The following is a 22,931-nucleotide window of genomic DNA, read 5'->3' on the forward strand; positions in this document are numbered from 1 at the left end:
GCAACCCGGGCACTGGGCTGGTTTTTGTGAAGGACAGCAGGATCCCATTCCTGATTCCCCCCGTTACGGGTGACAGTGACCTCCACTGTGTGTGTAGAGCCACATCTGGCACCAAGAACACCTCCAGACGCCATGAGCTCTAAAATCCATACAAACGTTTATTCTGCCCCTGCCTGGGGGTGGGGGAGAGGGGATGCAGGAACTGGGGCGCTGTGGGCCTTTACAGACAGCCCCCGGAGGAGGGCGGGGCTCTGGCGGGAAGACAGCGTCCAGAGGCCGACGGGCTCTGGGGCGTCCAGAAGGCAAGGCCCTGGGGGCTGATGGAGGGACTGGCTTGGTTCCCAGAACTCCCAGGTCCTGGCGGCTGCTGGGGTGCCGGTGCTCCACTCCCAGTCCTACCCCCGTCCCCCGGGAGGGAAGGCAGCACCAGGGTCTTGCTCCTCCGGGTGGGGGAAGACAACTGTGCAAGTCATCAGGTTTAAATTACAAATAATAAAAATAACAATACAAAATAAAAAGACAACTCCTGTCATAAACAAACCCTCGACAAGCCTGCCCGGCCGCCCCCCGCCCACGAGAAGGAGCAGGGGCAGGTGGTCTCACTGCCTGGGGCACGAGCAGGGCCCACTGGGAGTGCCAGGCGGGAGGGCCCCGGCCTCGCCCGTCGAGTCAGCAGCAGTCTCCAGAGGACAGAGGTCTGGGGCAGAGAGGCAGGGACGGGCAAAGGGGTGCGGCGGGGGCTCGGGGCTCCGGGGTCAGTCTCGGCGTTAGGCTCTCGTGGCCTCCGGCTCGTCCCGTTCTCTCGGTTTTCTGTGTCTTGGCGACGTGGACAGGGTTAGATCTCGAGATTTATTGCACTGTTTTGGAAGAGGCCTGGGGTCGAGAATGGGCTGGGGCGGCAGGAGAGGAGGGCGGGCGGGCGGGCGGGCGGGCAGGCGGCGGTCACCGCTTGGTCTTGGCGTCTTCGCGGATCTTCCAGATCACCAGGTGCATGCAGGCGCTGGCGTCCTCACTGGAGCTGTGCCCGTCCACTGCGGGGCAGACAGATGCGTCAGGGCAGGGAGTCCGCGGCCCCCGCAGCCCCCGCGGCCCCACGGCCCGGCACTCACCATTGTCCTGGATGATCTGTCTGAGGTAGTCGGCCATGAGATTCCGCAGGGAGCGCTTGTAGGGGAGGCCCAGGCGATGCGGGAATAACACGGACGTGTCCACCACGGTGCTATGGATGACCTGCGGGCGGGCAGGCGGGCGGGCGGGTGGGCGGTCAGGGACCCCAGGAGGGCTGGGGTGGCAAAGGGGGGAGGGGGACACCGAGTGCCTGGTCCCTGACCCCACAGCTCCAGCCCTGGGCTGAGGGCAGCAGGCCCCAGACGCCCCCGCCCCCCCTCTGAGGACCCTCAGGGAGCCGGAGCCGAAGCAGAGGCGGGCGGGTACCTTCAAGGCCAGCAGGTCGCTCTCCAGGCTGTGGCCGACGAGGATGGTGTCTGAACTGAACATGCTCAGCAAGACGGCCTGGACGTCCCGCAGCGAGATGCTCGTGTCCGTGAGGTCGGCCTCGGTCACCCCTGAAAACCTGGGGCGGGAGGATGGAGGCCTTAGGAAGCTGGGGAGAGCACGGGGACCCCAACCCAGGGGCTGGGCTGCGGGCAGGAAGGCTGGGCTGTGGTGGGAAATGGTCCTGCCAGGGCTCCCAGCTCCTTGGTCAAGGGGTCCAGGGTCAGGGTGGGAGGGGCACACCTAGTGTTATAGTCGACGATCTCGTTGTCCGGCCTGACGAAGGTGTCGTACACAACCCGGAGCTCCGTGTCCACCACCGTGACGCGCGTCAGCTCCAGGCCATACGTGGTGTAAGACTGCGGGGCCACAGGATGGGCCTCAGACGCAGCACCTGGTGGCCCACCCCGGCCCCGCACACCAGCCCTCCCGCCTAGGCCACCCCTGTCCCTGAACCCTGCGGGCGGAGGCACAGCTCCCACTCTCAGATACGGAAACCGGGCCAGAGGCCTTCCGGGGCCTCTCTGCGGGTTGAAGGGGGCATGAGCCCGGGCACCCTCCCGAAGCCAGAGCTGTGCTCACGAGGCCCACGCACCCTCCAAGTGCCAAGGTGGCCCGTGTGTGCCAGGCCCTCGGACGCAGGCAAGGCTGTGATGTGCGCTCAGCGGGCACGTAGGCCTGGCTGCTGTTCACCCTCTTATCATGGCACCTGCGCTGGCCCGAGGCTCTGGGTAGAGGTACTGGGGCAGCCCTGCTGGGCAGCCGGGCCGCCTCACCATTTCACAGTCGAGGGCGTAGACTCCTGGGTGTGCATCTCCTGAAAGTTCTTTCTCAAAGGTCTTCACAAACCCTTCGAGGTTTTCCTTCCGGCCGTCCTGCACGTGTTGCTGAGGGTGGGAAGGAAGGAAGGTCAGGGCGGCAGGCTCGGAAAGACAAGGCCGGGCTCAGGGGGCTGTGCTGTGCTGGTGGCTTTCACAGACTGTCCTCCTCTTCCCAAAGCCCCCAGACCAGGCAGGTAGATCAAGGATGGGAAAAGGGCAGCTCAGAGGTCAGGGCTCTGGCCAGAATGGGGGAGGGGCTTCCCAGGACGAGGAAGGGCCCAGGACACCTACCTTGGCGACCTGACAGCCGGCGGAGCCGATGGCGGCCGAGCAGCACGTGTACTGAGTCTCCCAGCCCCCGGCCACTGCAAGGGAGACACGGTCATCAGACCTCCTTGAGGCCCTGGGCCCAAGCCTCCCGCAGGGAACTACAAACGTCGGCTAGTTTGCCTGCGCGGGGCAGGGGCTTCCCAGTGCCCTTCCCTGGAGGGGCGCCATTCCCAACCAGGCAGTGAGGGGCCGGGACAGCTCGCAGACCCGCCCCCCCGCCCAGGCTTAGCGCGAGCCCTTCGCATTTGGTAGTGAGGACGTGCCTGGCGCAGCCCCCAGGGAGGCCTGCCCACCCAGAGATGGGTCTGCGGGCGGCCAGCTGGCAGCTCCACCCCGTGTGTTCCCAGGAGAAGGAATTTGGCCACATCGGCGACAAAATGAAACAAGTAGCCGCAGGACAGGACGAACGCTTTGTTCCCGCTGGGGCAGAACCGCCCACGTAGTTCCACAGGGACCGGCGTGGAAAGGGTGCGTGGGGGCCCCATGGGGTGGGAGGCCTTCCTTTTATCTGCTCGGGGACACTGTCACAGGAAGACCTTTGTATTACTTTTCCCATGAAGAACAACCAATGGAAAAAGTTACAAATGGTCAGAGCTGGCGCCAGCCCAGCCCAGCGGCCCGGCGGGGGTCTCACCTCGGTTCCGGCGGAGCCGCCCCCAGTGGTAGTAACACTCCTCGTCGCGCACGCAGCGGCCGGAGGAGGACACGAGGTACTCGGCGCCGCAACGGCAGCAGACCCTGCAAGCGGCTGCGGTGGGGAACGGGGCAGGAGGAAGGGCGAGGCGTCAGGCCAGCCTGGGCCGGGCCGTTCCCTGTCCCCAGATGGCCCCCTCCCTGCCCCCTCCAACCCCAGGGCGGTGGCACAGGAGGTACTCACAGTCCTTGGGCTTCTTCTCCTCGGCCGTGAAGATGACGGCACCCCCTGGCTTCTCGGGGTGCGGGAAGGGGTAGCCGTTCTCCTTGAGCTGGGCCTCGGTGAGCAGGTACTCCTTGAGGCGGCTGTACAGGGCGGCCCCTGGGGACAGGGGAGAGGGGGTCAGCCCCCAGCAGGGCTGGGGCTGGACCCAGGAGCTGGGGAAGGTGGGAGAGCCTCCAGGGGCCGCACCCGGAGGAGCCAGGCTCACCTTTCAGATCCTCCACGCGGGGGCTGCTGGGACGGCTGAGCGAAAAGCTGGTCTTGGCAGCCAACTTGCCCCCCAGCACCACTTCATGGGACACCACCCTCCGGCCGCTGGGTTCTGGAAGGTGAGGGGAGGGTAAAGGAGGTTCAGCCCTCAGCCCTCACAAGTGCTCCTCCACCCTCCTCCAGAAGGGGATGGCCTGACCTCTTTGGGGAGAAGCAGGCTGCCCGGCAGCCCCCCCACCTCCCCTGGACCCCCCGGGGGTCTTCACCCCTTGGAGGAGAAGGGAAAGGACTCTACACAGGCTCTGATGGCCACCTCGGGCGCTGTGCGCAGCTGCCTGCCGGGGAAGCGGGCCGAGCGGGAGAGCAGGCGGAGCGGACAGGCGCTAATGCATCCCTCGAGAGGGGTCAGGAAATGCCCCCCTGCCTTGCGCTTTGAAGAGGCCCCCATTAGTGGCGTCCCCTCGGTTCGCTGAGGAGGGCGGTTAACAGCGAAAGGAGGCTGTTCTGAGGGCACGGGGCCAGAGCCATCCTGACAGGAGCCTGGCAACCGGGTGGCTGGCGCGCAGAGCCTTTGTCTGACAACCTGCCGGTGGCCCGGGCATGGGGGCAGGGAGAGCTGGGCCCCGGTCCTCCGGAGGCGACTTACTGTTGAGACCAGGCCCGGTGCCAGGGCCCAGGCCGCGCAGCTTCTTGAGGGTGTTCACGGCCACGTTCAGGTAGATGTTCTTGCTGGGGCTCCGGTCATAGGCCACCTTCTCCTCGTTGAGCGCCTGAAGGAGGACACTCGGCTCAGCCCCGCCCAGCCCCGCCTCCTGCCAGCCCCGCCCCACGCACCTTCTCTACGGCTTCCTGGTTAGAAGAGCAAAACTTGAGGCACTCTTCAATGAACAGGTTGAGATAGCGCTGGCGGATGACAGTGGGGACTTTGCCCCCGAACTCTTTTGGGATAACGGGCTTCTTTAAACTCTAGGGGAACAGAGACCAGCAGAGTGTGGCACGCTCCCGCCTGCACCCCGCTCAGGGTCTGCAAACTCAAACTGCTCAAAGCAGTAAGGCTACGGGTTAAATGGAAACAACGGGGGAGCAGGAAGAGGCAAGCTGAGCAGAGGGCTCACCTGTAAGGATGGACTGTGCGCCACACGCTTGGGGGCCACGGTGGCGGTAGTCTTGGACGCCATGCCCGACAACGTGCGCGTCTTCAGAGGCTGGCTGCCCGGCTCGGGGCCGTTGGGGGGCTGGCTGCTGCTGGCCGAGAGGGTCCTCTTGGCACCTGTGGGGGCTGGAGGGGGACAGGGGCCATGAGTACGGGAGGAGAGCACGCCCATCACTGAGCTGCAGAGCACCAGGCAGCTGCGGCCTTTCAGCGTCAGCACGATGTGCATCTTGGGGCACAGGCGGAAGGGCCGGGGTCTGGCCTGCGGGCTGTGGAACGCCATTAGGCTCTTTCGGCTTTCGGGCAAGTCCATCGAGAGGGGACGGGACGAAAATGGGGCTTCGGAGGCCGGCTCGGGCAAGGTCACCACTGGGGTGGCCCCACAATTGGCGGGGGGTGTGGGGAGCCTCTGCCACATGCTGCGGCCCCAACCCCGAGGCGCTCAAGTGTGAGGCCTCTGTGTTCTGTCTCTCCCTTTGATGAGGTCACAAACCAGGCAGTCTCCTGTGACCACCAGTAGGGCTGTTTCCAAGGGCCCGGGGTGGGGGTGGGGTGGGTGGTGGCGGGAGGGCTCAGCCCCGAGGAAGGACAGGAGCAGCGAGGAGACCGAGGCACAGACGCAGAGCGGCGGGGCCCACACCAGGCCCAGCCTCTCAGGCCACAAAGGAGGCCATGACTCTAAGAATGCACACTTTTCAGTGATGGAGGAAGGAACGCTTTTACGGTCATCTGGAGCACGAGGCATCGGATGACGGGTGGGGCTCGGGAGAGCCGCCACCCAACCCGAGCGCGTGCAGTGACAACGGTGGCAGGACTGTCCCAAGCCATCGGCGATGACCAGACAACCCGAGAGCAGGTGCAGGCTTTTGAGAGTGTGCATCTCAGGTCCGTAGCTCAGGGCGATCTCTGTTCACACCCCCAGGGCCAAACAACTGCTAAAGCCCATGCCGGAGACAGAGACCCTGGCTGACAAGCCCCCTGGCTGCAAGCGCTCCCTCCAGCATCCTGGGGCAGGGGGAAGGATGGGGATCTGGCCAGCTTCTCCTAAAGGGAGGCTCTAGCACCCAGGGAAACCAGGGAGGCCTGCGGAAGCCTGTATCCGCAGGACCAGTGTGTGGAGCCGTCTCCTCGGGGCTGGCTCCTCAAAGGGGTCTTGGAACCAGCAGGAAAGACATCGCAGGCAGCTGGTCAGACAGTAGGGGTCCCCCCGGCCCAAGGGGGCAAACGACTGCATCTGAACGAGCCTCCAGGTGGCTGCAGAGCCCCGGCTCCTGTCCCACGTCCTCAGCCCCAGACACACCACTGAGCACCCCACGCATTGGACTGCTGAAGGGCAACCCAGCTTTCAGACAAGCCCAAGTGGGGGGAAAGTGGCCCTCAGGGTGGGAGGGGGAGGAAAACCAGCCCCCAACTCCCACCCCAGATCAGCTGGCTTGACTCAAGGGTGAAGGCCTCCAGGGCCACCCCCCCATTAACACCTTACCAGGTGCAAGCCACACCTGGGTGGGAGCCCCCCACAGAGCAGGCAGCAGGGGCAGAGCGGAGTCACAGGCAGACCTCTGGCGCTGGTGGACAGACAGGGAAGGGAGGAAGATACCCCTCAGACTCCCTACGGCCCGCCCCACTGCTAATACCAAAGCCCACAGAGGCCCAGAGCCGCCGGGCACCACACCAGGCCTGCCTCAGCCTCCCACTAGCAGCTGGGAGACTTTTATCCCCGTCTGACAGATAATCACCAAGACGCAGCCAGGCCCTGCTCAAGGCCACCACTACTGGCATAAAAGGAGCCCAGCCTTGGGGTCCTCCTGTGGGACAAGAAGCACTCCCGAGACCAGAACCCTGGGACCCACCTGCAGCCAGGAGGGGGTTGGGGATGTGGGCAATCCTCCTCTTCTCTCCGGGGGCTGAGATGTGCACGGAGGACTGCTTCTCGGCCAGCGGCTGGGCAGCCTGGAGCCGGCTGGCTGACTCCCTCTGTGCCTGCTGGGCCCGGCGGTAGCACACCTCCTGGGCCGTCGGGGGACGGGTAGGAGGCGCTGGGCCTCTGCTTGTGGGCTCCGCCTGGGTGACAAATTTCAAGTCCAGACTGCACATCAGAGGTACCCAGAGCAGGCCTCCCGGGGCGTCAGGAGAGGGGTAGTACTGTGGGGCGGGCGGCAGGTGCTCCAGGGCTGGGATGGAGCAGGCCACCTCAGAAGCTTCCTCCTGAGCGTGCAGGGGCCCCGGAGGGAACCAGCTCTCCTCCTCCGGAGTGTGCAGGGGTCCCGGAGGGAACCAGCTGGTCTTCTGAGTTTGCTGATACCCTGGAAGGAACCGACTAGCTTCCCCCCAAGTTTGCAGATACCTGGGAGGGAACCAGCTTGGTGCTTCGGCTCTCAGACTCACCATGATGCTTCACTATCCCAGGTCCCTTCCCAGCCCTGCTGTCCTGACTTCTAAGTGCCCAGACTGTGCTCTCAGCCCTTATATAGACACAGAGTGGGTGGGAACCCCCAGCACCTAGATTAGATCCTGCTTGATCCAATCTTCTCTGAACTGTACTTCCAAAATCCCCATCCGGGTGGGGCAGGGGTCTGGTGATTGGATCACCTGCAGTTCTTCAGCCAAGAGCCCTGTCTTCTGCTCCAGTCTTCCCTGTGCTAACTCACTGAGCAGCCCCATAGTGAATGACAACTGATCCTGTCTCTGGACCACAGGGGAGGAAATCTAGGCTCAGAGAGGTTACACCACTTGCCCAAGATCACACAGCATACCTCTGAACTGGGACTGGGATGGGGCAGTGTGACCCTGCTGGAGGGCTGCCCCTCATCTCGCTGTCCCTGCTCTGTGCCCCACTCTGTGCACTAAGCGCAACTTGATGACTGGACATGGGTCCCAGGCATTTTTCTGCAGGACACGGGCAGTGCTGGATCCACGGCTGCCAAAGGCGCCCATGGGCAAGGGAGAGCGAGGCCCATCTCCCCCCCACCAGCCTCTACCCAGGACCCAGAAGCAGGCCCTCCCTTACCTCCTTGCCTTGCTTGGAGAGGTGAGAGATCCTCCTCTTCTGCCCAGGAAACAGAGTGGTCAGCCCCGAGTGCCCCTGTTCCTCGGTCTTCTCCTCCTTGGGGGGCTGAGACACACATCCGGCCCTCAGCGAGGCCCCCCCCCCAACACCGATGCTGCGGCTCCTCTCACCCTGGCCTGCAGCACGCGGAGGATCTGACTCCCAGGCCCGAGGAGCGGGTGGAAGACAGTACCGTGCTGAGGGAGGGCTGCCGCGTCTAGAGATGCGATCTGGGGTTCTCACCTCCACCCCGGGAGGTGCGCAGGCCCTGCCCTGCCTCCCAGGTGAGCAAACAGACTTAGCGCCCCGGAGCCAAGGCCCCCAGTGCTGCCTGAGCCCCGGGCACCCCTCCCAGGCCCTGCGGATGGTGAGTTCTGCACACTTGGCCCAGCCCACGCTCACGCCTGCCTCTTGCTCCCCTCCCACCCAGCCAGCACAGGGACAAGATCAGAATCGCGGGAATGAAGGGAAAGAAATCAGAAAAGCAAAGGGCCGAGAACAGGGTGGGGCACTAAGGGAGGGAGCAAGGGGCGGGGCCAGGGTCCCACCCTGGGATCCCTCAGAAGCGGCAGGTTCTCTGCAGGGACTGGCTCAGCCTGCTTTGTTTAGAGCAAGCTCCCTCTGGTGGCGAGGTGGGGACACTGCAGGAGGAGACCAGAAAGGTGGAGGCTGGCTGAGTTTGGGGGGTCGGGGACGGGGTGGGGGGTGGGGAAGCCGGGGAAGGAGGGAAGAGGGGAGAGGCAAGAGAGGCAGGGGAGAAGCAACGCTTCAGGGGAGAGGGCCGGGGAAGGCGGGATTGGTGGTGCCTGATACCCCTTAGCCGGGATGCTCTCAGGAGGCTGCTGTGGGAACCCCGCTGGGTGGGCCATAAGCCAGCGTCCTCTTTCTGGACGGGGTGCAGGGGGGCAGCAGGCAGCCAGCGAGGGGTCCTGAATTCTGAACGAGTTGAGAGGCCGACGCTGAGCGAGCCGTCTCCACCGGGCGCTGGGACTCCAGTCACGGGGGAAGCCGGGAAGGGCCCGGCTGCCCGAGCCCAGCCCGCCCTCACCTGCCGGGCCAGGCGGCCCTTGTCCTCCGTCTTGACAGCGGTGGATTCGTTGAAAATGCGCAGGCACTCCTCCATGGGGTCGGAGTCAAAGTCAACCTCCTTCTCCAGGGCCGAGTAGTCCACGTCGGAGCCTGCCCCCGAGGAGGAGGAGGAGGAGGGGGCGGGAGGGGAGGACCTGCTGGCCGAGGGGGGCGGGGAGGCCTTGAGGCGTTTGGGCGGCCCCCGCGCGCCGCAGAGGCCCAGGCTGGAGTCCGAGTCCGAATCGGAGCTGGAGCTGAGGCTGGGGAGGACGGGCGGCCGTGGGGTGGGCGCCTCGGGCCCCGGGTCCTCGTCCTCACTCTCATCCCCGAAGAGCTCGGCGTGGCTCAGGGCCCGCCTCGGCAGCTTGGGGGCGCCCTGGGGGGCACCCTCATCCAGCGAGCGGGCTTTCCGCTGTGCCAGCTTCCCTGACGGGGTCTTCCTGCCCGTCCTGTCTGGCAGCTGGTGGGCAGCCCCTTGTGCAGGGCTGGGCCGCGGTCCCGGCCCCTCGGGCCGGCCTTTCCCTGAGCTGGCCACCGGAGTGGCTGAAGATGGCTTCTTCTTGGTCCCTTGGGGCCGCTCCGCCCTGTGCCGGGGGCTGCCGGCCCGCGGGCCCCTCCTGTCCACACAGGGCTTCTCGGCTGGCCTCCCATGCTCTCCATCCTGACCCTTGCCTGTCTTCCCGATACCATCCTTGCGGCCGGCGGCCGGCAGCCCCCCGCTTTTCTTCTTCTTGGGTCTCCCCTCCTTGGGGCTGCTGCGCTCCTGCGAGGCCCTGCCCGGGGAGCTGGGCTTGGCAGGAGGCAGCCCGTCTGGGCCCTTGGCAGGCTGACCGAGGTCCCCCACGTCGTACTGCACGGCCATCTCCTTGGTCTCCCGAAGGTTGCCCTCCTCAGGCTCTGGGCCCTCCCCAGAGCCCGGCTTCCCCGGGGCCTGGCTCCCAGGGCCCGCTCGGGCTCTCGGGGGGCTGGCGGTGGCGGGCCTGTCGCCCGGAGTGGCAGCGGTGTCATCGTCCGAGTCTGAGAACCTGGCGTCGCAGCCGCTGAAGGGGTCACAGGGCTTCTTGGGTGCAGGTGTGTAGGGCTCACTGCCGCGGGAGCCCCGGGGCCGCTTGGGGGCCCTGTCGTCCTTGGTGCTGGCCCTGCTGAGCAGGCGGGCGGAGAAGTTGGACAGGGGGTCGTATTCCAGGTCTGTAGATGGCTTGGAGTTGTCCACCACGTACTTGCCGCTGGAGACGGGGCGGCCATACCGCCGGGGCTGGCCCACGGCCTTGGGGACATACTCCAGGGTGCCACCAGCCCCTCCACCATGGCCCTGACCCCGGTCCAGAGAGGCCAGCGAGTACTTGGTGCCAGGCTCGGTGGGGCTGGCCAGAGGCGTGGGCTGGTAGCTGGCATCGGGGCTTAACAGGCCACGGCCACTGGGGTTGTATTCGAAGGATAGAGGGAAGGTGTCCCCATCCAGGCCGGCAGTGGGGCCGTGGGGCACCAGGGCAGGGGCCTCGGCCGAGCCGTGCTCCCGGGCCGTCTCCAGGAGCTCCCGGTAGCGCCTCTGCTCCAGCTCCACCTCAGAGCGCACGGCCTCGATGGCCTGGTTGACCAGCTCCAGCTCCAGGATGTCTGAGCGGGGCTCGGCACCTCTGCCCAGGGCGCCATTCTCCCTCTGGGTGGGGGGCTTGGGCAGCTCGGGGTTGTACGGGTCATAACCAAGCCCTGAAACAGAGAGGGAGAAAACAGCAGTGAGCAGGCGGCTACAGCAGCAGGCCAGACGAGCCGGTGACCGGTCACTGCCTCATCCCGGGCCTCGACCCCAGGGGCCAGCAAGGAAGAGCAGAATACCAGCCTCCAGAACCTACCGGGGGCCAGGCCTCCGGCCGACCCCCACCAAGGCTCCAGCAGCAAGTCAGGGTTTCCAGAGGGCCCCTCCCTGCAGGTCCTGCCCCGAAGAGGCTGCCAGGTGGGGTGAAAGCACATAGCCCAGGCCCCAGAGGAGGCCACAAGAGCCCGGGGACTTCACCGCCTGGGACAGGGGATGGTGAGGCCTGGGGAGCTGGGCGAGAGGGTGGCTTCCCCCCAGGGCCCAGCCCACACTGAAGCCACACCACCCTGCTCCCTGCAGTCGGGGAGGCCGGACACCCAGCAAGGGCAGAAAGCGCAGGGCGCACCTGGGGGCAACAGGGGTGCGAGAGGGGGTGGGAGGCGGGGCCGACACAGCCTGCCCACAGCAGCGGGTGGACAGGCGGATGTACACAGCCCTGCCTGGTGACAGCACCTTTAGGGTTCTGTCCCCCACACGCGCCCTCGCCCAGATAACTCCACCGGCTGCATGTGTACCAGAGAGGACACAGAAAGCCCCGAAGCGTCCACTGGGAAGGGGCAGTGGGTGGGGTGGACAAAGGACAGCACAGCACATCTCACGGGGTAGGCGAGGCACGACAACGTCCAGGGAACAGCGCCATGGCGTGAAAGACGTTCCGGCAATGGGCAATGTTGGGGAAGCACGAAGTGGGGTGGACGGCAAGGCGGGCACAGGACACACTTAGGTTTGTATCAATCTGAACAGGGGTGGTGGAGCGGCTGGCGGGCTACCTGGCTCCAGGGTGTATTCCACGAGACCAGTCCAACCCCAATACCACCCACGTTGACATGAAGCTCACGGGAGACTCACTTAGGACAGAGGTGCGGAAATTCTCGGTAAGATGTAAGCAAATAAAGCCCAACGTTCAAAGAAAGGAATAACGCGTTCAAATATTCCAGAACGTAAAGACAGTTCATTGTTAGAGCGTCTGCCAAACATAATGTAAAACCTCTGACAAAAAAGTGGATCGATTTGGTGCCTTCTGGTTAACAGAGTAACAGCCAATTCTCCCAGAACCTCCAGATGGGATCAGCCGTGCCCACACCTGGACTGTAGCCCAGGGAGACCCACTTTGGACCTCTGAGCCCCAGAACCACCAGAAAAAAAAACCCTGTGTTGTTTTAAGGCACCGGTGAGTGGCGTCTTGCTGAAGCCCCGGGAAATGCACACATCACTGACTGACAAAGCACCAGAGAACCCGGCACTGCCGGGGCCAGTGGCTGGGCCTGGGCCGCCTGGGGGCCCAAGGTGAGGCGAGGCCCATTGCAGGCCTGTTGTCTGGCTTGTACCTTGGAACCTATTTCTCAAACAACGCTTAGAAAGGAGAAAGGACGCACGTACACCTGTGCTTCAGAACACCGATGACATGCCCAGGCTGCGGGTTATAGATGGGGAGGTAAAGCCAAGCTGCAGGGGCTGCAGGGGGCAGCGGGACTGGGGTGCCGGGGAGCAGTCACTTCATGCCCCCACCTCCCAGCTGAGGACACCAGGGTGAAGGGCGGAGTGGGGGACAGGTCAGGACACACAGCCACTGGGCCCTCTGCCCCCCACAAGGTTCAAGATGAAGGCACCATAGAGAGGGAAGGCTAGAAACCCCAACAGCGAGATCCACGGCCCTCTTCCCAGCCCACCCTAACTCTCAACGGGTCGGAAGGCACTAAAGCAGACCCACCCCTAGCCCACCACACACCCGGATGAACAGAAGAGCCAGTGCCCCCGCACGCCGTCCCCTTGGAGTGGAGGGCCCAGGACACAAGCCAGGGGGCACTTACAGGGCATGTCAAGTGAAGGGTGGGTCGGGTCTTGCCGGTCTCAGGGGGCCTCCAGCCCAACCCACCTCACTCCCAACCTCCCTCCTGAGGCCAAGATGGCTCCCAGCCCAGCCAGATCCCCTAGGTGGGGGACGGGAGCAAGGGCCCAGCTGGTGGGAATGCCCTCCCCCAAGAGAGGTGGGCAGGGCAGGGTGGGGATCAAATGGATGGGGGTCCTTCCCCACCCGTGACCTGCTCTGGAACAGGTCACAACGGGCCACAGACAACATGCAAATCACCCAGGAGTGCCTCTAGCCCTTCCCAAGTAAGGGCAGAGTTCAAACCCCTGCACTTCGCATTTTGAAAGAGATCCCCCCACAAACAAGTCTGTGCTTTGGAAGCAAGGAGAGGAAGGAGGTGCCCTGGGACCCAGCCCCCAGCCCCTTAGATCTGAGCGTCCAGGAGCTCTGTCAGCGTGGGGTGTTTTCAGTCCCAGGAGAGGCTGCCTCCTCACACCCCATCAGGCTACACCAAAAAGCAAAAGAAACAGCTCGAGGTGGGCGTGAGCCGGTCTAGGCCAACACCCTCCCCTCCAGGGCCTCAGGGTCCCCAAGGTACCATAAGGCCAAATCACCAGCCCGAGGAGCTCCAAACAGGTCTAGACGCGTCAAGGATACAGCTGCCAGGGGCTCGGCTGCAGCCCCCTGTGGCTCAGAAGCTAGTGCATGGGGCCCAGAGCTTGGCCCCTGGAGCAGCAACTCCAAGCCCCTGCCAAGGCTACTGGAGGCTCGTGGGGGAGGCGGGCAAATGGAGAAGATACCTGTGATGCTACCTAGCGCCCCCGCCCTACCCCGCCTCAGGGACCGGTAGGAACCGGAGAAGCTCCCTGAGAAAATGTTTTACAAGTGACTCGACAGGTGACCCTCGAGAGGTCAGGAATGGCCGTAATGGCCATGGGAGCACCTCAGAAGCACCTCCCCGTTACTGGGGAGTTAACCTGGCTGGGAGCCAATGGGAGCTCCTTTGGGGCTGGCACCAGGGAAGCATGCCTTTGGTAAACAAGATTAATTGGGCTGTTTTTCGGAAAGGGGGTGAACCTCAGGATGACTGGAAAAGCACCTTGAAGGCCTGGCTGCTGGGGTTACACTCTCAGGAGAAGTTCCTGCCCCCGGCCCAGGGCAAGGAAGGAAGGGGTCAGCTACTGTCGCTCCAAGGACACCCACAAGGCCAAGGGCCTGACCAGGTGGGCCAACGCTTGAAGGACGCCCCTTGGGAAGGCTCCCGGCCAGCTCATGGGGCCGAGCCTTCTTCAGCCGTCCCTGTGCCCAGTTCTGTGTGCACCAGCTCCCCCTCCTGGCTCTGGTGCTGCTGGGCACTCTCCCAGTGACCCAGTCCCGACCGGCTCTGATCATCAGCTCTGAACAGGCATCCGGCACGGCGGGGCCCAGGCCAGCTGCCCCACCTCCACGCCGGGAAAAGCAAACACTCGGGGCCACAGCGCTCAGGGAATGGATCATGCGGAGCCCACGGCGGGTCGAAGGACAACACGGGGTGGTGGCCACCTCCAACCCCTCCAAGCCTTCCCCTTGCTCCTCTCTGCTCGCACCACGCCCCTCCATTCCAGAAAACACTCCGCACCCTTCCATAACTGCGCAGACGCCCGGCCCACAAGCTCTAGCTGCAAGTAAAATTAACGACAAGCGAAAATGAGCAGACACGCGAGTGTGAAGACCCCACTGGGAGGCACGTGACCCCCACCCAGCCGGCTCCGAGGCCTTCCCCTTTAATCCCGACGTTCGTCCTGCCCACATCAGCCCCCCGCATCAGCCCCCCTCACAGAGCAAAGAGGAGGCTGGGTCTAGGGCAGCGGGTGAGGGATCTGCCTAACTCCAAATCCTGGCTCCCTGCCCACAGACCAGAAGACCCAGCATCGTGCGATCCTTTCTGGTCCCGAAAGACTCCCCATCACCCCACCCCTCCTCCCCCCTGCACCTCCAAAGACGATAAGCGCACAGTGGTCCCACCCCCCCACCCCTGCCCACTTGTGCCCTGATTAGACATCAGCGGGGACTCCTCCACCCAGGGGACGGTCACAACACAAGGGGGTGGGCAGGGGAGCCAGGAGAAGACAAACACCGTCCCGCCACACAAGAGGTAAGCACGACACAGGGATGAGTCAAAGAAGGGCAACGAGACACCCCGACCCAGGAAGCTACCCAAGTGGCAGAGGCCTCAACGGCAGCCAAAGAACGGAGGACATTCCACTCCCAGCCACTAGGCAAACTTCTATTCATCCTTCAAAGCCCAGCTCGGTAACTGCTTGCTTGGGGACACTCGCCCGACTCCCTGCAACTTCAGGTGCCAACGGCTCGCTCTCCTGGACTCTGGTCCGTTATCTGTGCTGCTGGACACCCCTCCTTCCCTTGCAGAGTCCCCACAGCCTGGTCCCCAGATAAGTACTGAATTTAGACAGATCCAGAAGAGCCCTTGGAGGGACCCAGAGCCAGCTCCTGATTTTACGGACGACACAGAGGCTGTGCTGTGCCCACGTGCATGCCCAGGCTGAGGCCACAGCTTGTGAGATGGCCAAGTCCCAGCCCCCAGTGCACCCAGGTCCGTCAGCCACCCGTCCTGCTCCCCCCAGCAACTACAGCAGCAGGCAGGAGGGCAGTTCCCCCAGCAACGTTCCTGGGCTTTCAACACTGCCTGCCACCCGCGCAGTCCTCGGGGGCAGGGTGCTCCAAATGGCCCTTTACAGAAAGCCTCAGTGCTCAGAGGAAGCCACGGACCCAGCGCCCTAAAACCCACATGTGCCTGCTTCTTCAAAGGGCAGACTGGATACCGCAGGAGCCTGAGGACCTGCCACCACCAAGGAGGACAGGGGACCAGAAGACAACCCTGTGGGGCTCCAGCCGGATCTGTCCTGACCACCTCCCAGCTCCTGTGACCCTCCTTCCGCGCTTTTCCTCTTTAGCGTTCCAGGTTTTGCTTTGAGTCAGGTCAGACCAGCAGAAGTCTACCTTCCCCACTTGGACAGCTTAAATAATAATAAACCAAATTCCTACGCACCCAGCACTCGCTCATCACTGGAAATGATGCTGTGCGGGGGATTCTGAGGGCAGAATGGGAGTGGAGGAGGACGGCAAAGCAGGAGCATTGTGCAGCACAGCTGAGAGGAGAGAGGCGCACTGTGTGTAGAGGGTCTGCGTCGTGACCTCGTTTTGCAGAAGAGGTAACTGACGCCAGGCTCTTCGCACAATGGAAGGTAGAGCCAAAAGGCCTTCATCTGAGGCCCTACTCCACCTGCAGGGCTGAAAGCCAGCCGTGGCGCCTGCACCTGTTCTCTGGAGGATGCTCTGGGGGTGGGGGGTACACTCGGGCATCCACGTGGTCCTCTGAGCTCTCCCAGCTGGGTGCTGTCCCTGTCCACCCCAACCTGGGCGCCTGGGCCGCCCTGCCTCACCTCCAGAGCCGGAGGAGCTGGGGCGGCGACGATTCTCGGGGTTCTTGGCTCCCTGCAGGCGTGGCCAGCTCTCCCGTCCTATTCTCAAATACGAAAGGGGCCAGGTGCTGGGATACTGATCAGGCTCCTCCATGTCACCTGGCACCACTGACGTTTGGGGCTGGAAAAGTCTGTGTGTGTAGGGGAAGGGGGCCATCCTGGGCACCGGAGGGCACTGAGCAGCATCCCTGGCCCTCGCCCCTCGTTGCCAGGAGCACCCCCAAGTCATGACAACCGCAGATGTCCCTGTATCGCCCTGTGTCCCCCAGGGGATCAGGATTGTCCACGGTGAGAGACACTGCTTTACTGACACGAAGCAAAGAATCCTAAAATACCAAAAACAGCTTTAAGGGCAGATGTACCCTTATTCAAATGTCCCAAGCCTGGATCTGGGCAAGAAGGCAGGTTTTTAAAGTTCCCCAAGTGCTTGAAGAGGGGCCGCAGGCCTGGGGACGGCCTCTCACTTCACTGGAGTCTCTGGAGCCTCTGCAAAAGAATGCAACTTCACCAGTGAGGCAGGGTCCCAAGTACAGGAAAGAGACACAGAGCCTTTTGTTTCTGAGGCTGGGAGGACGCACAAGCCGGCAGATGCAGGACTTGCGACAACATACGAAACATCTTTCCTTTGACTTTGCGGTATTCTCCAGTGGTTTTAAAACGAACGTTTCTCCGAGTCCAGGAAAAAAAAGTGCTCTGAATGGAGAGACAACTTGTCCAAGCTGCTGCTGGCTGGGACACTGCCCCCGAAGACAAGGGCTGCATCTGGGTGGGGCTGAACCACCAACACAACCTAGACTCTTCTCATCCTGGTGTAAGAGACGAACTCTGCTCTGAAAATCCAACAGCACCTCTCCTCCACTCCCTCTTTACAAAAAAGTCAAGAACAATAGAACAAGAGAACCACCCAAGGGATGGCAGTGAAGGCCCCTCCTCTGGGAGGCCACAAGCTTCTGTCCTCTGAGCCTGGTGGCCCGGGCTCCCTGGGGCTGGAGCTGCACCTGGGCACACAGCTCCCTGGGAGGGGCAGGGAGGAGACTTAAAAAAAAAAAAAAAAAAAGTGGCCTCAGCAAGAAGCAGCCTACGACCAGGGGGTCTCACCCAGGGTGATCCCGCCCCCCCAGGGGACACTGGGCCACGTCTGGGGACATCTGACATCTGTGCATGTCGTGATTGGGGGGCTGCTGGCATCGAGGGGCTGTGGCCAGGGAGGCGGCTCCACACCCCAAAGTGCCCAGGACAGGCCCAGAGGATAACCCCCTATGTCCCCAGTTTCTGCTGTTCTTCATAGCTCCCCCCGACCCCCCGACAAAGTTCTCGAGAGGCCCTGGCTGGCCTGACCAAAGACCACACCTGACAACCAGCTAGGAAAATCCCTCCCAGGTCCTCAAGTACCCTGGCTGGGCCTCCAGACACAAAGGCGATCCTGCTCTCTGCTGAGGTTTTCTCAGTATCAGTTCTCTCCCAGGAAGGGGAGGGAGGGAAGTGCACACAGCAGTTCACTCTGGAAGAGAAAGTGTCAAACCAGGGAAAGCACTGTCATCAGGGCAGTGGGAAAGCTGCTGGCACCCAGCCCACGGGGAAGGCAGCTAAGGGGCAGCGTGGCCAGTGGCCCGGGGCAGTGATACTGCAGGGGCTGCTACCCCTTCCTGTTCCAAGTCAGCTCGAGGAGAAAATCAAACAAAACCCACCCTCTGCTGGAAGCACTCGTTTCTCTGGCTGCACCCTCCCTTCCCTGCCTGACTCCTGGCTGCCACCTTCCCTGGAGAAGCAGGGCTTGCTCTCAGGATTCCAGACCACAAGGGGCCGCTGCCGAGGCCCAAATCTGAGACCCGGGGGAGGGGGTTGCCCAGGGAGCTGCCACTGCCACCTAGCTGGGGCCACCCCCGCCTTCCAGCCTCCTTCCGGCCCATCCTTGGAAGGTTTCAGTGCTCAGGCCCTGCTATATCGTCTTTCCCACATCTCACTGTTACCTCCCAGCCTCAGGGCACAGCACTGAGCCCACATGTAATAGGCACCCAGGTGCCCAGGCCCCACATGTGCCAGGCAGCAGGAATTGGCTGTCGGTGGTGAGGGGCAAGGGCCTGACAGTCCAGATCAACCCCGTGTCCCCCACTTACCAGCCATGTGTACACAGGTGCGTGGCTTCCCCTCTCTGGGTCTGTCTCCTTGTCCGTAAAATGGGGACAATCGTCCCTACCACTGGTTAAAGAGCACGCCTGAGGGTGCGTGGCGGTAACTGGGCATCCCCCAGCTGAGTGCCAAGGTGGGGACCCTGGAGCACAGGAGGGCAGATTTGAGGGCCGGGAAGAACGGGATGCCCGCCCAGCCCTCAGGAGGCCATCAACCCAAGGCCAGAGGTGCTGGGCTACACAGGGACCCCCACATCCTGCCTGCAGGTGGCCATCACCCAGCACCTCAGCATCCTTGCCAAAGCACTTGTGCTTGGGCCGTGCCTATCTGGTCAAAAGTGGATCCAGCCAAAGCCTGGATTTTTGCAGTCTTTCCAAGCCCGATGGGAAGTGGGTTTGTCAAAATCTGGAGCAAGGGGAGCTGAAGGGGTGGGGGAGGTCTAGGCACACACTCCCCCTGGCCCACGAGCACGCCGCAGAGGAGGAAAGAGAGTGTCAGAGAGGCCCCGCAGCGAGAAAGAGGCCAAGCTGGGATCTGCCCCTGCCTCTCTGCAGAGCAAGGCAGCCCTCGACCAAAAGGTAACCAGAGACCCCACCCCCCAGGCCCCGCCCTCTGTGATGGGAAGAGGGCTGCTTATTCTCACCTGCAAAAGGAAAATGCAGACACACTGGGGTCAAGGGTAGGCAGCTGCACTTTTTCCTGCGGGAAAGTGAAGCAGACAGGGCTACATCACCGAATGGATTCTCAAAAAACGATTCTTTGGGAAACTGACCATTTATGGTGTAGGAAGCAATCAAGAGACTGACTTGGCACGAGAGGAATGCACGGGAAGAGAAGTCAGCACCCCAGAGCGCAGACGGCTGGAAGGCCACCTGTGGGCCTGCAGAAGAGTCAGTCCCGGGGTCTGAGGGAGCCGGCCCGCCCGGTCTGTCCCGACGGTGAGGAACCCAAACACCAGGAGCTCTTTACAGAACGCCACACACCGCGCCAATAACTCAATAGATGGAGTGAGAAACTGCCCTGTGACAGGGTGACCACCGAGAGGCCTCCCACTCACCCCCTTCCCCTCTCCCAGACCTGAAGCTCAGGCACCTGTGTGCACGGCTGTCTTCCCTCCTCGAGGGAAGGTTCCTGAGAGGCAGGCCGGAGCCCAACGCAGGTGTGGAGCCCGACCTTGAACGCTCACATCTGCCCGGCTACAAACACTGGGCTACAGGGGCCAGTGGTCTGAGCAAATTCACAGTGGAAACTTGAAAAAATTCTACCTTTTTTTTTTTTTTCTGGCAAACTGGGAAAACAGCCCTATGGTTTCATCCTAGCAATGACGCTCCTCTCTTCAGGTAAGAAGGCTCTGAGATGAGGACCAGTGCCTTATGGGGGAAATCTGGGCCCTGATGGAAAGGGGGAGCCAGTCCCGGAGGACAGGGGCCACAGCGGGAGCCTGAATTCCCCTCGGAAAGAATGACACCACACTCGATTCTCCCGGCGGGCCTTTCCTTGTGATATCCCTCTTTTTGCCCCCGTTCTTCACGTCTCGGCTCAAGGCCCACACTTCCTACGAGAAGCACTGCCTGCCCCCTGACAGCTCGCACCGAACTCTGCCATGACATTGATAGTCACCACGCTGACGGGATGCGCAGTCTCTGAGCGTTCTCTCGGAAGCCTGTCCCCGACCCCAAAACACACACAACACACAGTCAACCGGGTCTGACTCACTCCCTAACCCTGGCATGACACACAAGGCTCGACACACAGTCGGCGGCCGCTAAACAAGACTCTCTCGACTCCGCTGTAGTAAACAGGAGCGGCCACGAGCAGAGGTGCGGCGGGGGAGGAAGCGCGGAAATAAACAACAGCTGCAACCAACACCCCGGGCCGGGGAGGCGGCGGGAACGGTTCCCCGGGCAGGAGTCCCGGGCCTACAGACCAGTGTCGGCCGCGCTCATTTCCCGACCCCCGCGCGCTCCAACCTCGCGACACCTCTAGGAGAGCAAGTCCTCCCACTGTTTACGTTTTACACTCATGGAAACTGTGGTTCACAGAGGTCCCGCGACTGGCACTGGGCCCCGGGGTGGGTGGTCCTGGCTTGGGGGGACGAAGCCCACGACCATGCAGGGAGAGGGCTGAGCGGGGAACAGGAAACCATGGAAACCCGGGCGCTGGGGTCCAGGCCCGCGCCAGGGAACGGAGCCCGGGGCGGGCGTGTAGACATTACCTGCTGCGGGGGGCGCCGCTCCGCCTTCGCCAGGTGCGCCCGGGCCCCGGGCCCCGCGGTGCCGGAAGTGGCAGTAGGGCCGCCGGCAGGGTCCCCCAGGCGCCCCGGCCCAATAGGGGCAGTCGATGGCCCGGAAGAAGCCGGTGGAGCGTAGCATGGTCCGTCCCGCGGCGGGGCCCCGGCCCGGAGCCGCCCGGGCCCCCGGGCCCCCTCACTGGCGCCGCGGTCGCCGCCGCCCGCGGCTCATGGACCCCACCGCCGCCGCCATCTTGCTCCGAGGTCCCCGGAGGCCCCCGGGACGCCGCCGCAAGGGACCCCGGGAGCGGCTGCCCGAAGTGCGCCTGATCAGAAACGCCTGCTCCCGCGGGACCGAGGTGGGTCGCGGACCCCTGACCTGGGACAGGCGGCTGCGGGGGGAGTGATGGGGGGCGCGGGCTGCCCTGCCTGCGGCCTCCGTGTGTCTTGCCGCCGCCGCCGCCCGGGCCTCTGTGGCGGCAGAAGCACCATCTTCAGCCCCAGGCCCCTGCGGCACCTGGGCTGTCCAAGGCGCGCCTGATAAAAAAAAAAAAAAAAAACGCCCCACACAGCCCGGCTGTGGCTCATTTGCATTCAATTTGCGTTCTATTAGCTTGTCTCCCTAAAGCGCCCTCTGCTGGTCGACTCGAGTCCTGCGGGCGCATCTCACCTGCACCTGGGAACCCTCACCTGAGTTACCCAGTTCAGGCTCTGAAACTCAACTCCGTCCTGGTTGACTGGCAATAAGTGCTTCATTTCTCCCACCTGGACTCTTGTCAGCAGTCTAATCCCCAGGTCTACCAGAGGAGACCTGTTCCAATTCACTCATTTGTCCATCAAATATTGAGCACCTACTGTATACCAAGGCCCCGCCCTAAGTCGTATTTTATCCATTCATCAGATGATGGACATTCAGATTGTTTCCGCCTTTTGTCTATTGTGAATTGTGCTGTTGTGAACATGTGTGTATGTGACATGTGTGTATGTGTATCTGAGTACCAGTTTTGTTTCAGTACTAGTTTTTCAAATGATATAAATTTGTGTTGTCCATTTTTTTTTTTTTTTTTTTTGCGGTACGCGGGCCTCTCACTGTTGTGGCCCCTCCCGTTGCGGAACACAGGCTCCGGACGCGCAGACTCAGCGGCTATGGCTCACGGGCCCAGCCACTCCGCGGCATGTGGGATCTTCCCGGACCGGGGCACGAACCCGCGTCCCCTGCATCGGCAGGCGGACTCTCAACCACTGCGCCACCAGGGAAGCCCTGTTGCCCATTTTTTAAATGTAGGGAGATGTCACATACAACTACAATTCTCAGCCTGTGCACCAGCTGGCAATTACCAAGGATCCTCCTGTGAGCAGGCAGTAGTCTGCGCAGGTCACCTCCCCCCTCTCCCAACCCATCTCTCTCCCTACCTCAGCCACCTGGCCCTGCAGACATATGGGCTTGAGACCTCTCACCTCAGGGGTCTCTCAGTGCCTCTCCTCCACTGCCAACAGGAGGGTGGGCTCCTGAACAAAGCAAAGATCCTCACCCTGGTGGCTGTAGCATTATAGATGCAGACAGACAGACAACAGGAAATCAGTAAATATCTTGATACAAGGTAAAAAGTGCTATGGCAGGGAAGTAGAACAGGGTAGGGGGCTGGGACAAGGGGTGGTTCACATAGTCCTATGGGAAAGGTGGGATTTGAGCAGTTCTAAGGAAGCGAATGAGGAAGCTAAGCAGGCATCTGGGGGAGGGGCTTTCCAGGAAGAGGGCATAGCCCGTGCAAAGACCTTGGGGCAGGGCCGGGCCTGGCATGTTGGAGGAACAGCTAGAAGGTCCATGTGCCTGGAGCAGACTGAGCAAGGGTGAGAGAGGGAGGAGGGGAGGGCAGGGAGGGGACGGGGCAGGTCGTGCAGGTCCCTGTGGGCCACGGAGAGAGCATTGGCTTTTACCCCCAGGGAGGTGGGAGCCTTGCAGGCCTATGGGCAGAGGAGGGACTGGACCTGGTACAGGTGCTCACTGGCGCCCTGTGGCCACTACAGGGTGGACAGACTGTCAGGAGTGAGGGTGGGAGTCAAGGACCACAGGGGAGGCCACGCTGGTCCTGGTGGGCCATGATGAGGTGGGACCAGGTGGAGGCCGAGGAGGGGGGAGAAGTGGGTGGATTCTGGATATGTATTGAAGGTAGAGCTCTAGGGAGATTTCCGGGTGGACTGGATGTGGGTGGTGAGACAGAGGGGAGTCAAGGGTGACCCCAAAGATTTTGGCCTGTACACCTGGAAAGATGAAGCTGCAGTGATAAAGGGGAGCCGACCAAGGCAGACTGGGGGCAGGGGTAAGAACATCCCGGGCCTGGAGTTGAGGGTGAGGTCCAGCTGGCATGGACCAGGGGGTGTCGTCAGCACACCTGGGGAGAAGGACCAGGGGTCCCCGAGGCGA

The 22,931-nt window shown here is 62.8% G+C and overlaps 1 protein-coding gene across 2 annotated transcripts; it reads right to left on the reverse strand.

Moving 5' to 3' along the window:
- Positions 1-138: 138 nt before the first annotated feature.
- Positions 139-20,737, reverse strand: REXO1 (RNA exonuclease 1 homolog). Of its 2 annotated transcripts, none has more exons than XM_060094669.1 (16): positions 20,492-20,737; positions 9,019-10,748; positions 7,932-8,036; positions 6,775-6,985; positions 4,887-5,050; positions 4,606-4,737; positions 4,418-4,541; positions 3,770-3,883; positions 3,523-3,660; positions 3,280-3,393; positions 2,607-2,680; positions 2,271-2,381; positions 1,738-1,853; positions 1,435-1,573; positions 1,110-1,230; positions 139-1,031 (listed from the first exon to the last, which is right to left on the reverse strand). In XM_060094669.1, the coding sequence occupies exons 1-16, from the start codon at positions 20,646-20,648 to the stop codon at positions 943-945; spliced, it is 3,639 nt and encodes a 1,212-aa protein (XP_059950652.1). In that variant the 5' UTR covers positions 20,649-20,737; the 3' UTR covers positions 139-942. The 2 variants fall into 2 exon arrangements, with proteins under 2 accessions (XP_059950652.1, XP_059950651.1); XM_060094668.1 differs by lacking the exon at positions 20,492-20,737 and adding an exon at positions 16,108-16,362.
- Positions 20,738-22,931: the final 2,194 nt, after the last annotated feature.

This window comes from Mesoplodon densirostris, chromosome 3 (assembly GCF_025265405.1).
Source record: "Mesoplodon densirostris isolate mMesDen1 chromosome 3, mMesDen1 primary haplotype, whole genome shotgun sequence".
Classification (NCBI taxonomy): domain Eukaryota; kingdom Metazoa; phylum Chordata; class Mammalia; order Artiodactyla; family Ziphiidae; genus Mesoplodon; species Mesoplodon densirostris.

Bases quoted from the DNA above. Each gene is read 5' to 3' on its own strand.
- REXO1 (XM_060094668.1), bottom strand. From the start codon at position 16,303: ATGGCCCCCTTCCCCTACACACACAGACTTTTCCAGCCCCAAACGTCA. The intron at 2,382-2,606 runs GTAGGTGTCCTG...TCCCACCCTCAG, and splicing joins CCGGCTGTCAGGTCGCCAAG to CAACACGTGCAGGACGGCCG. The intron at 1,574-1,737 runs GTGTGCCCCTCC...CTCCCGCCCCAG, and splicing joins ATCGTCGACTATAACACTAG to GTTTTCAGGGGTGACCGAGG.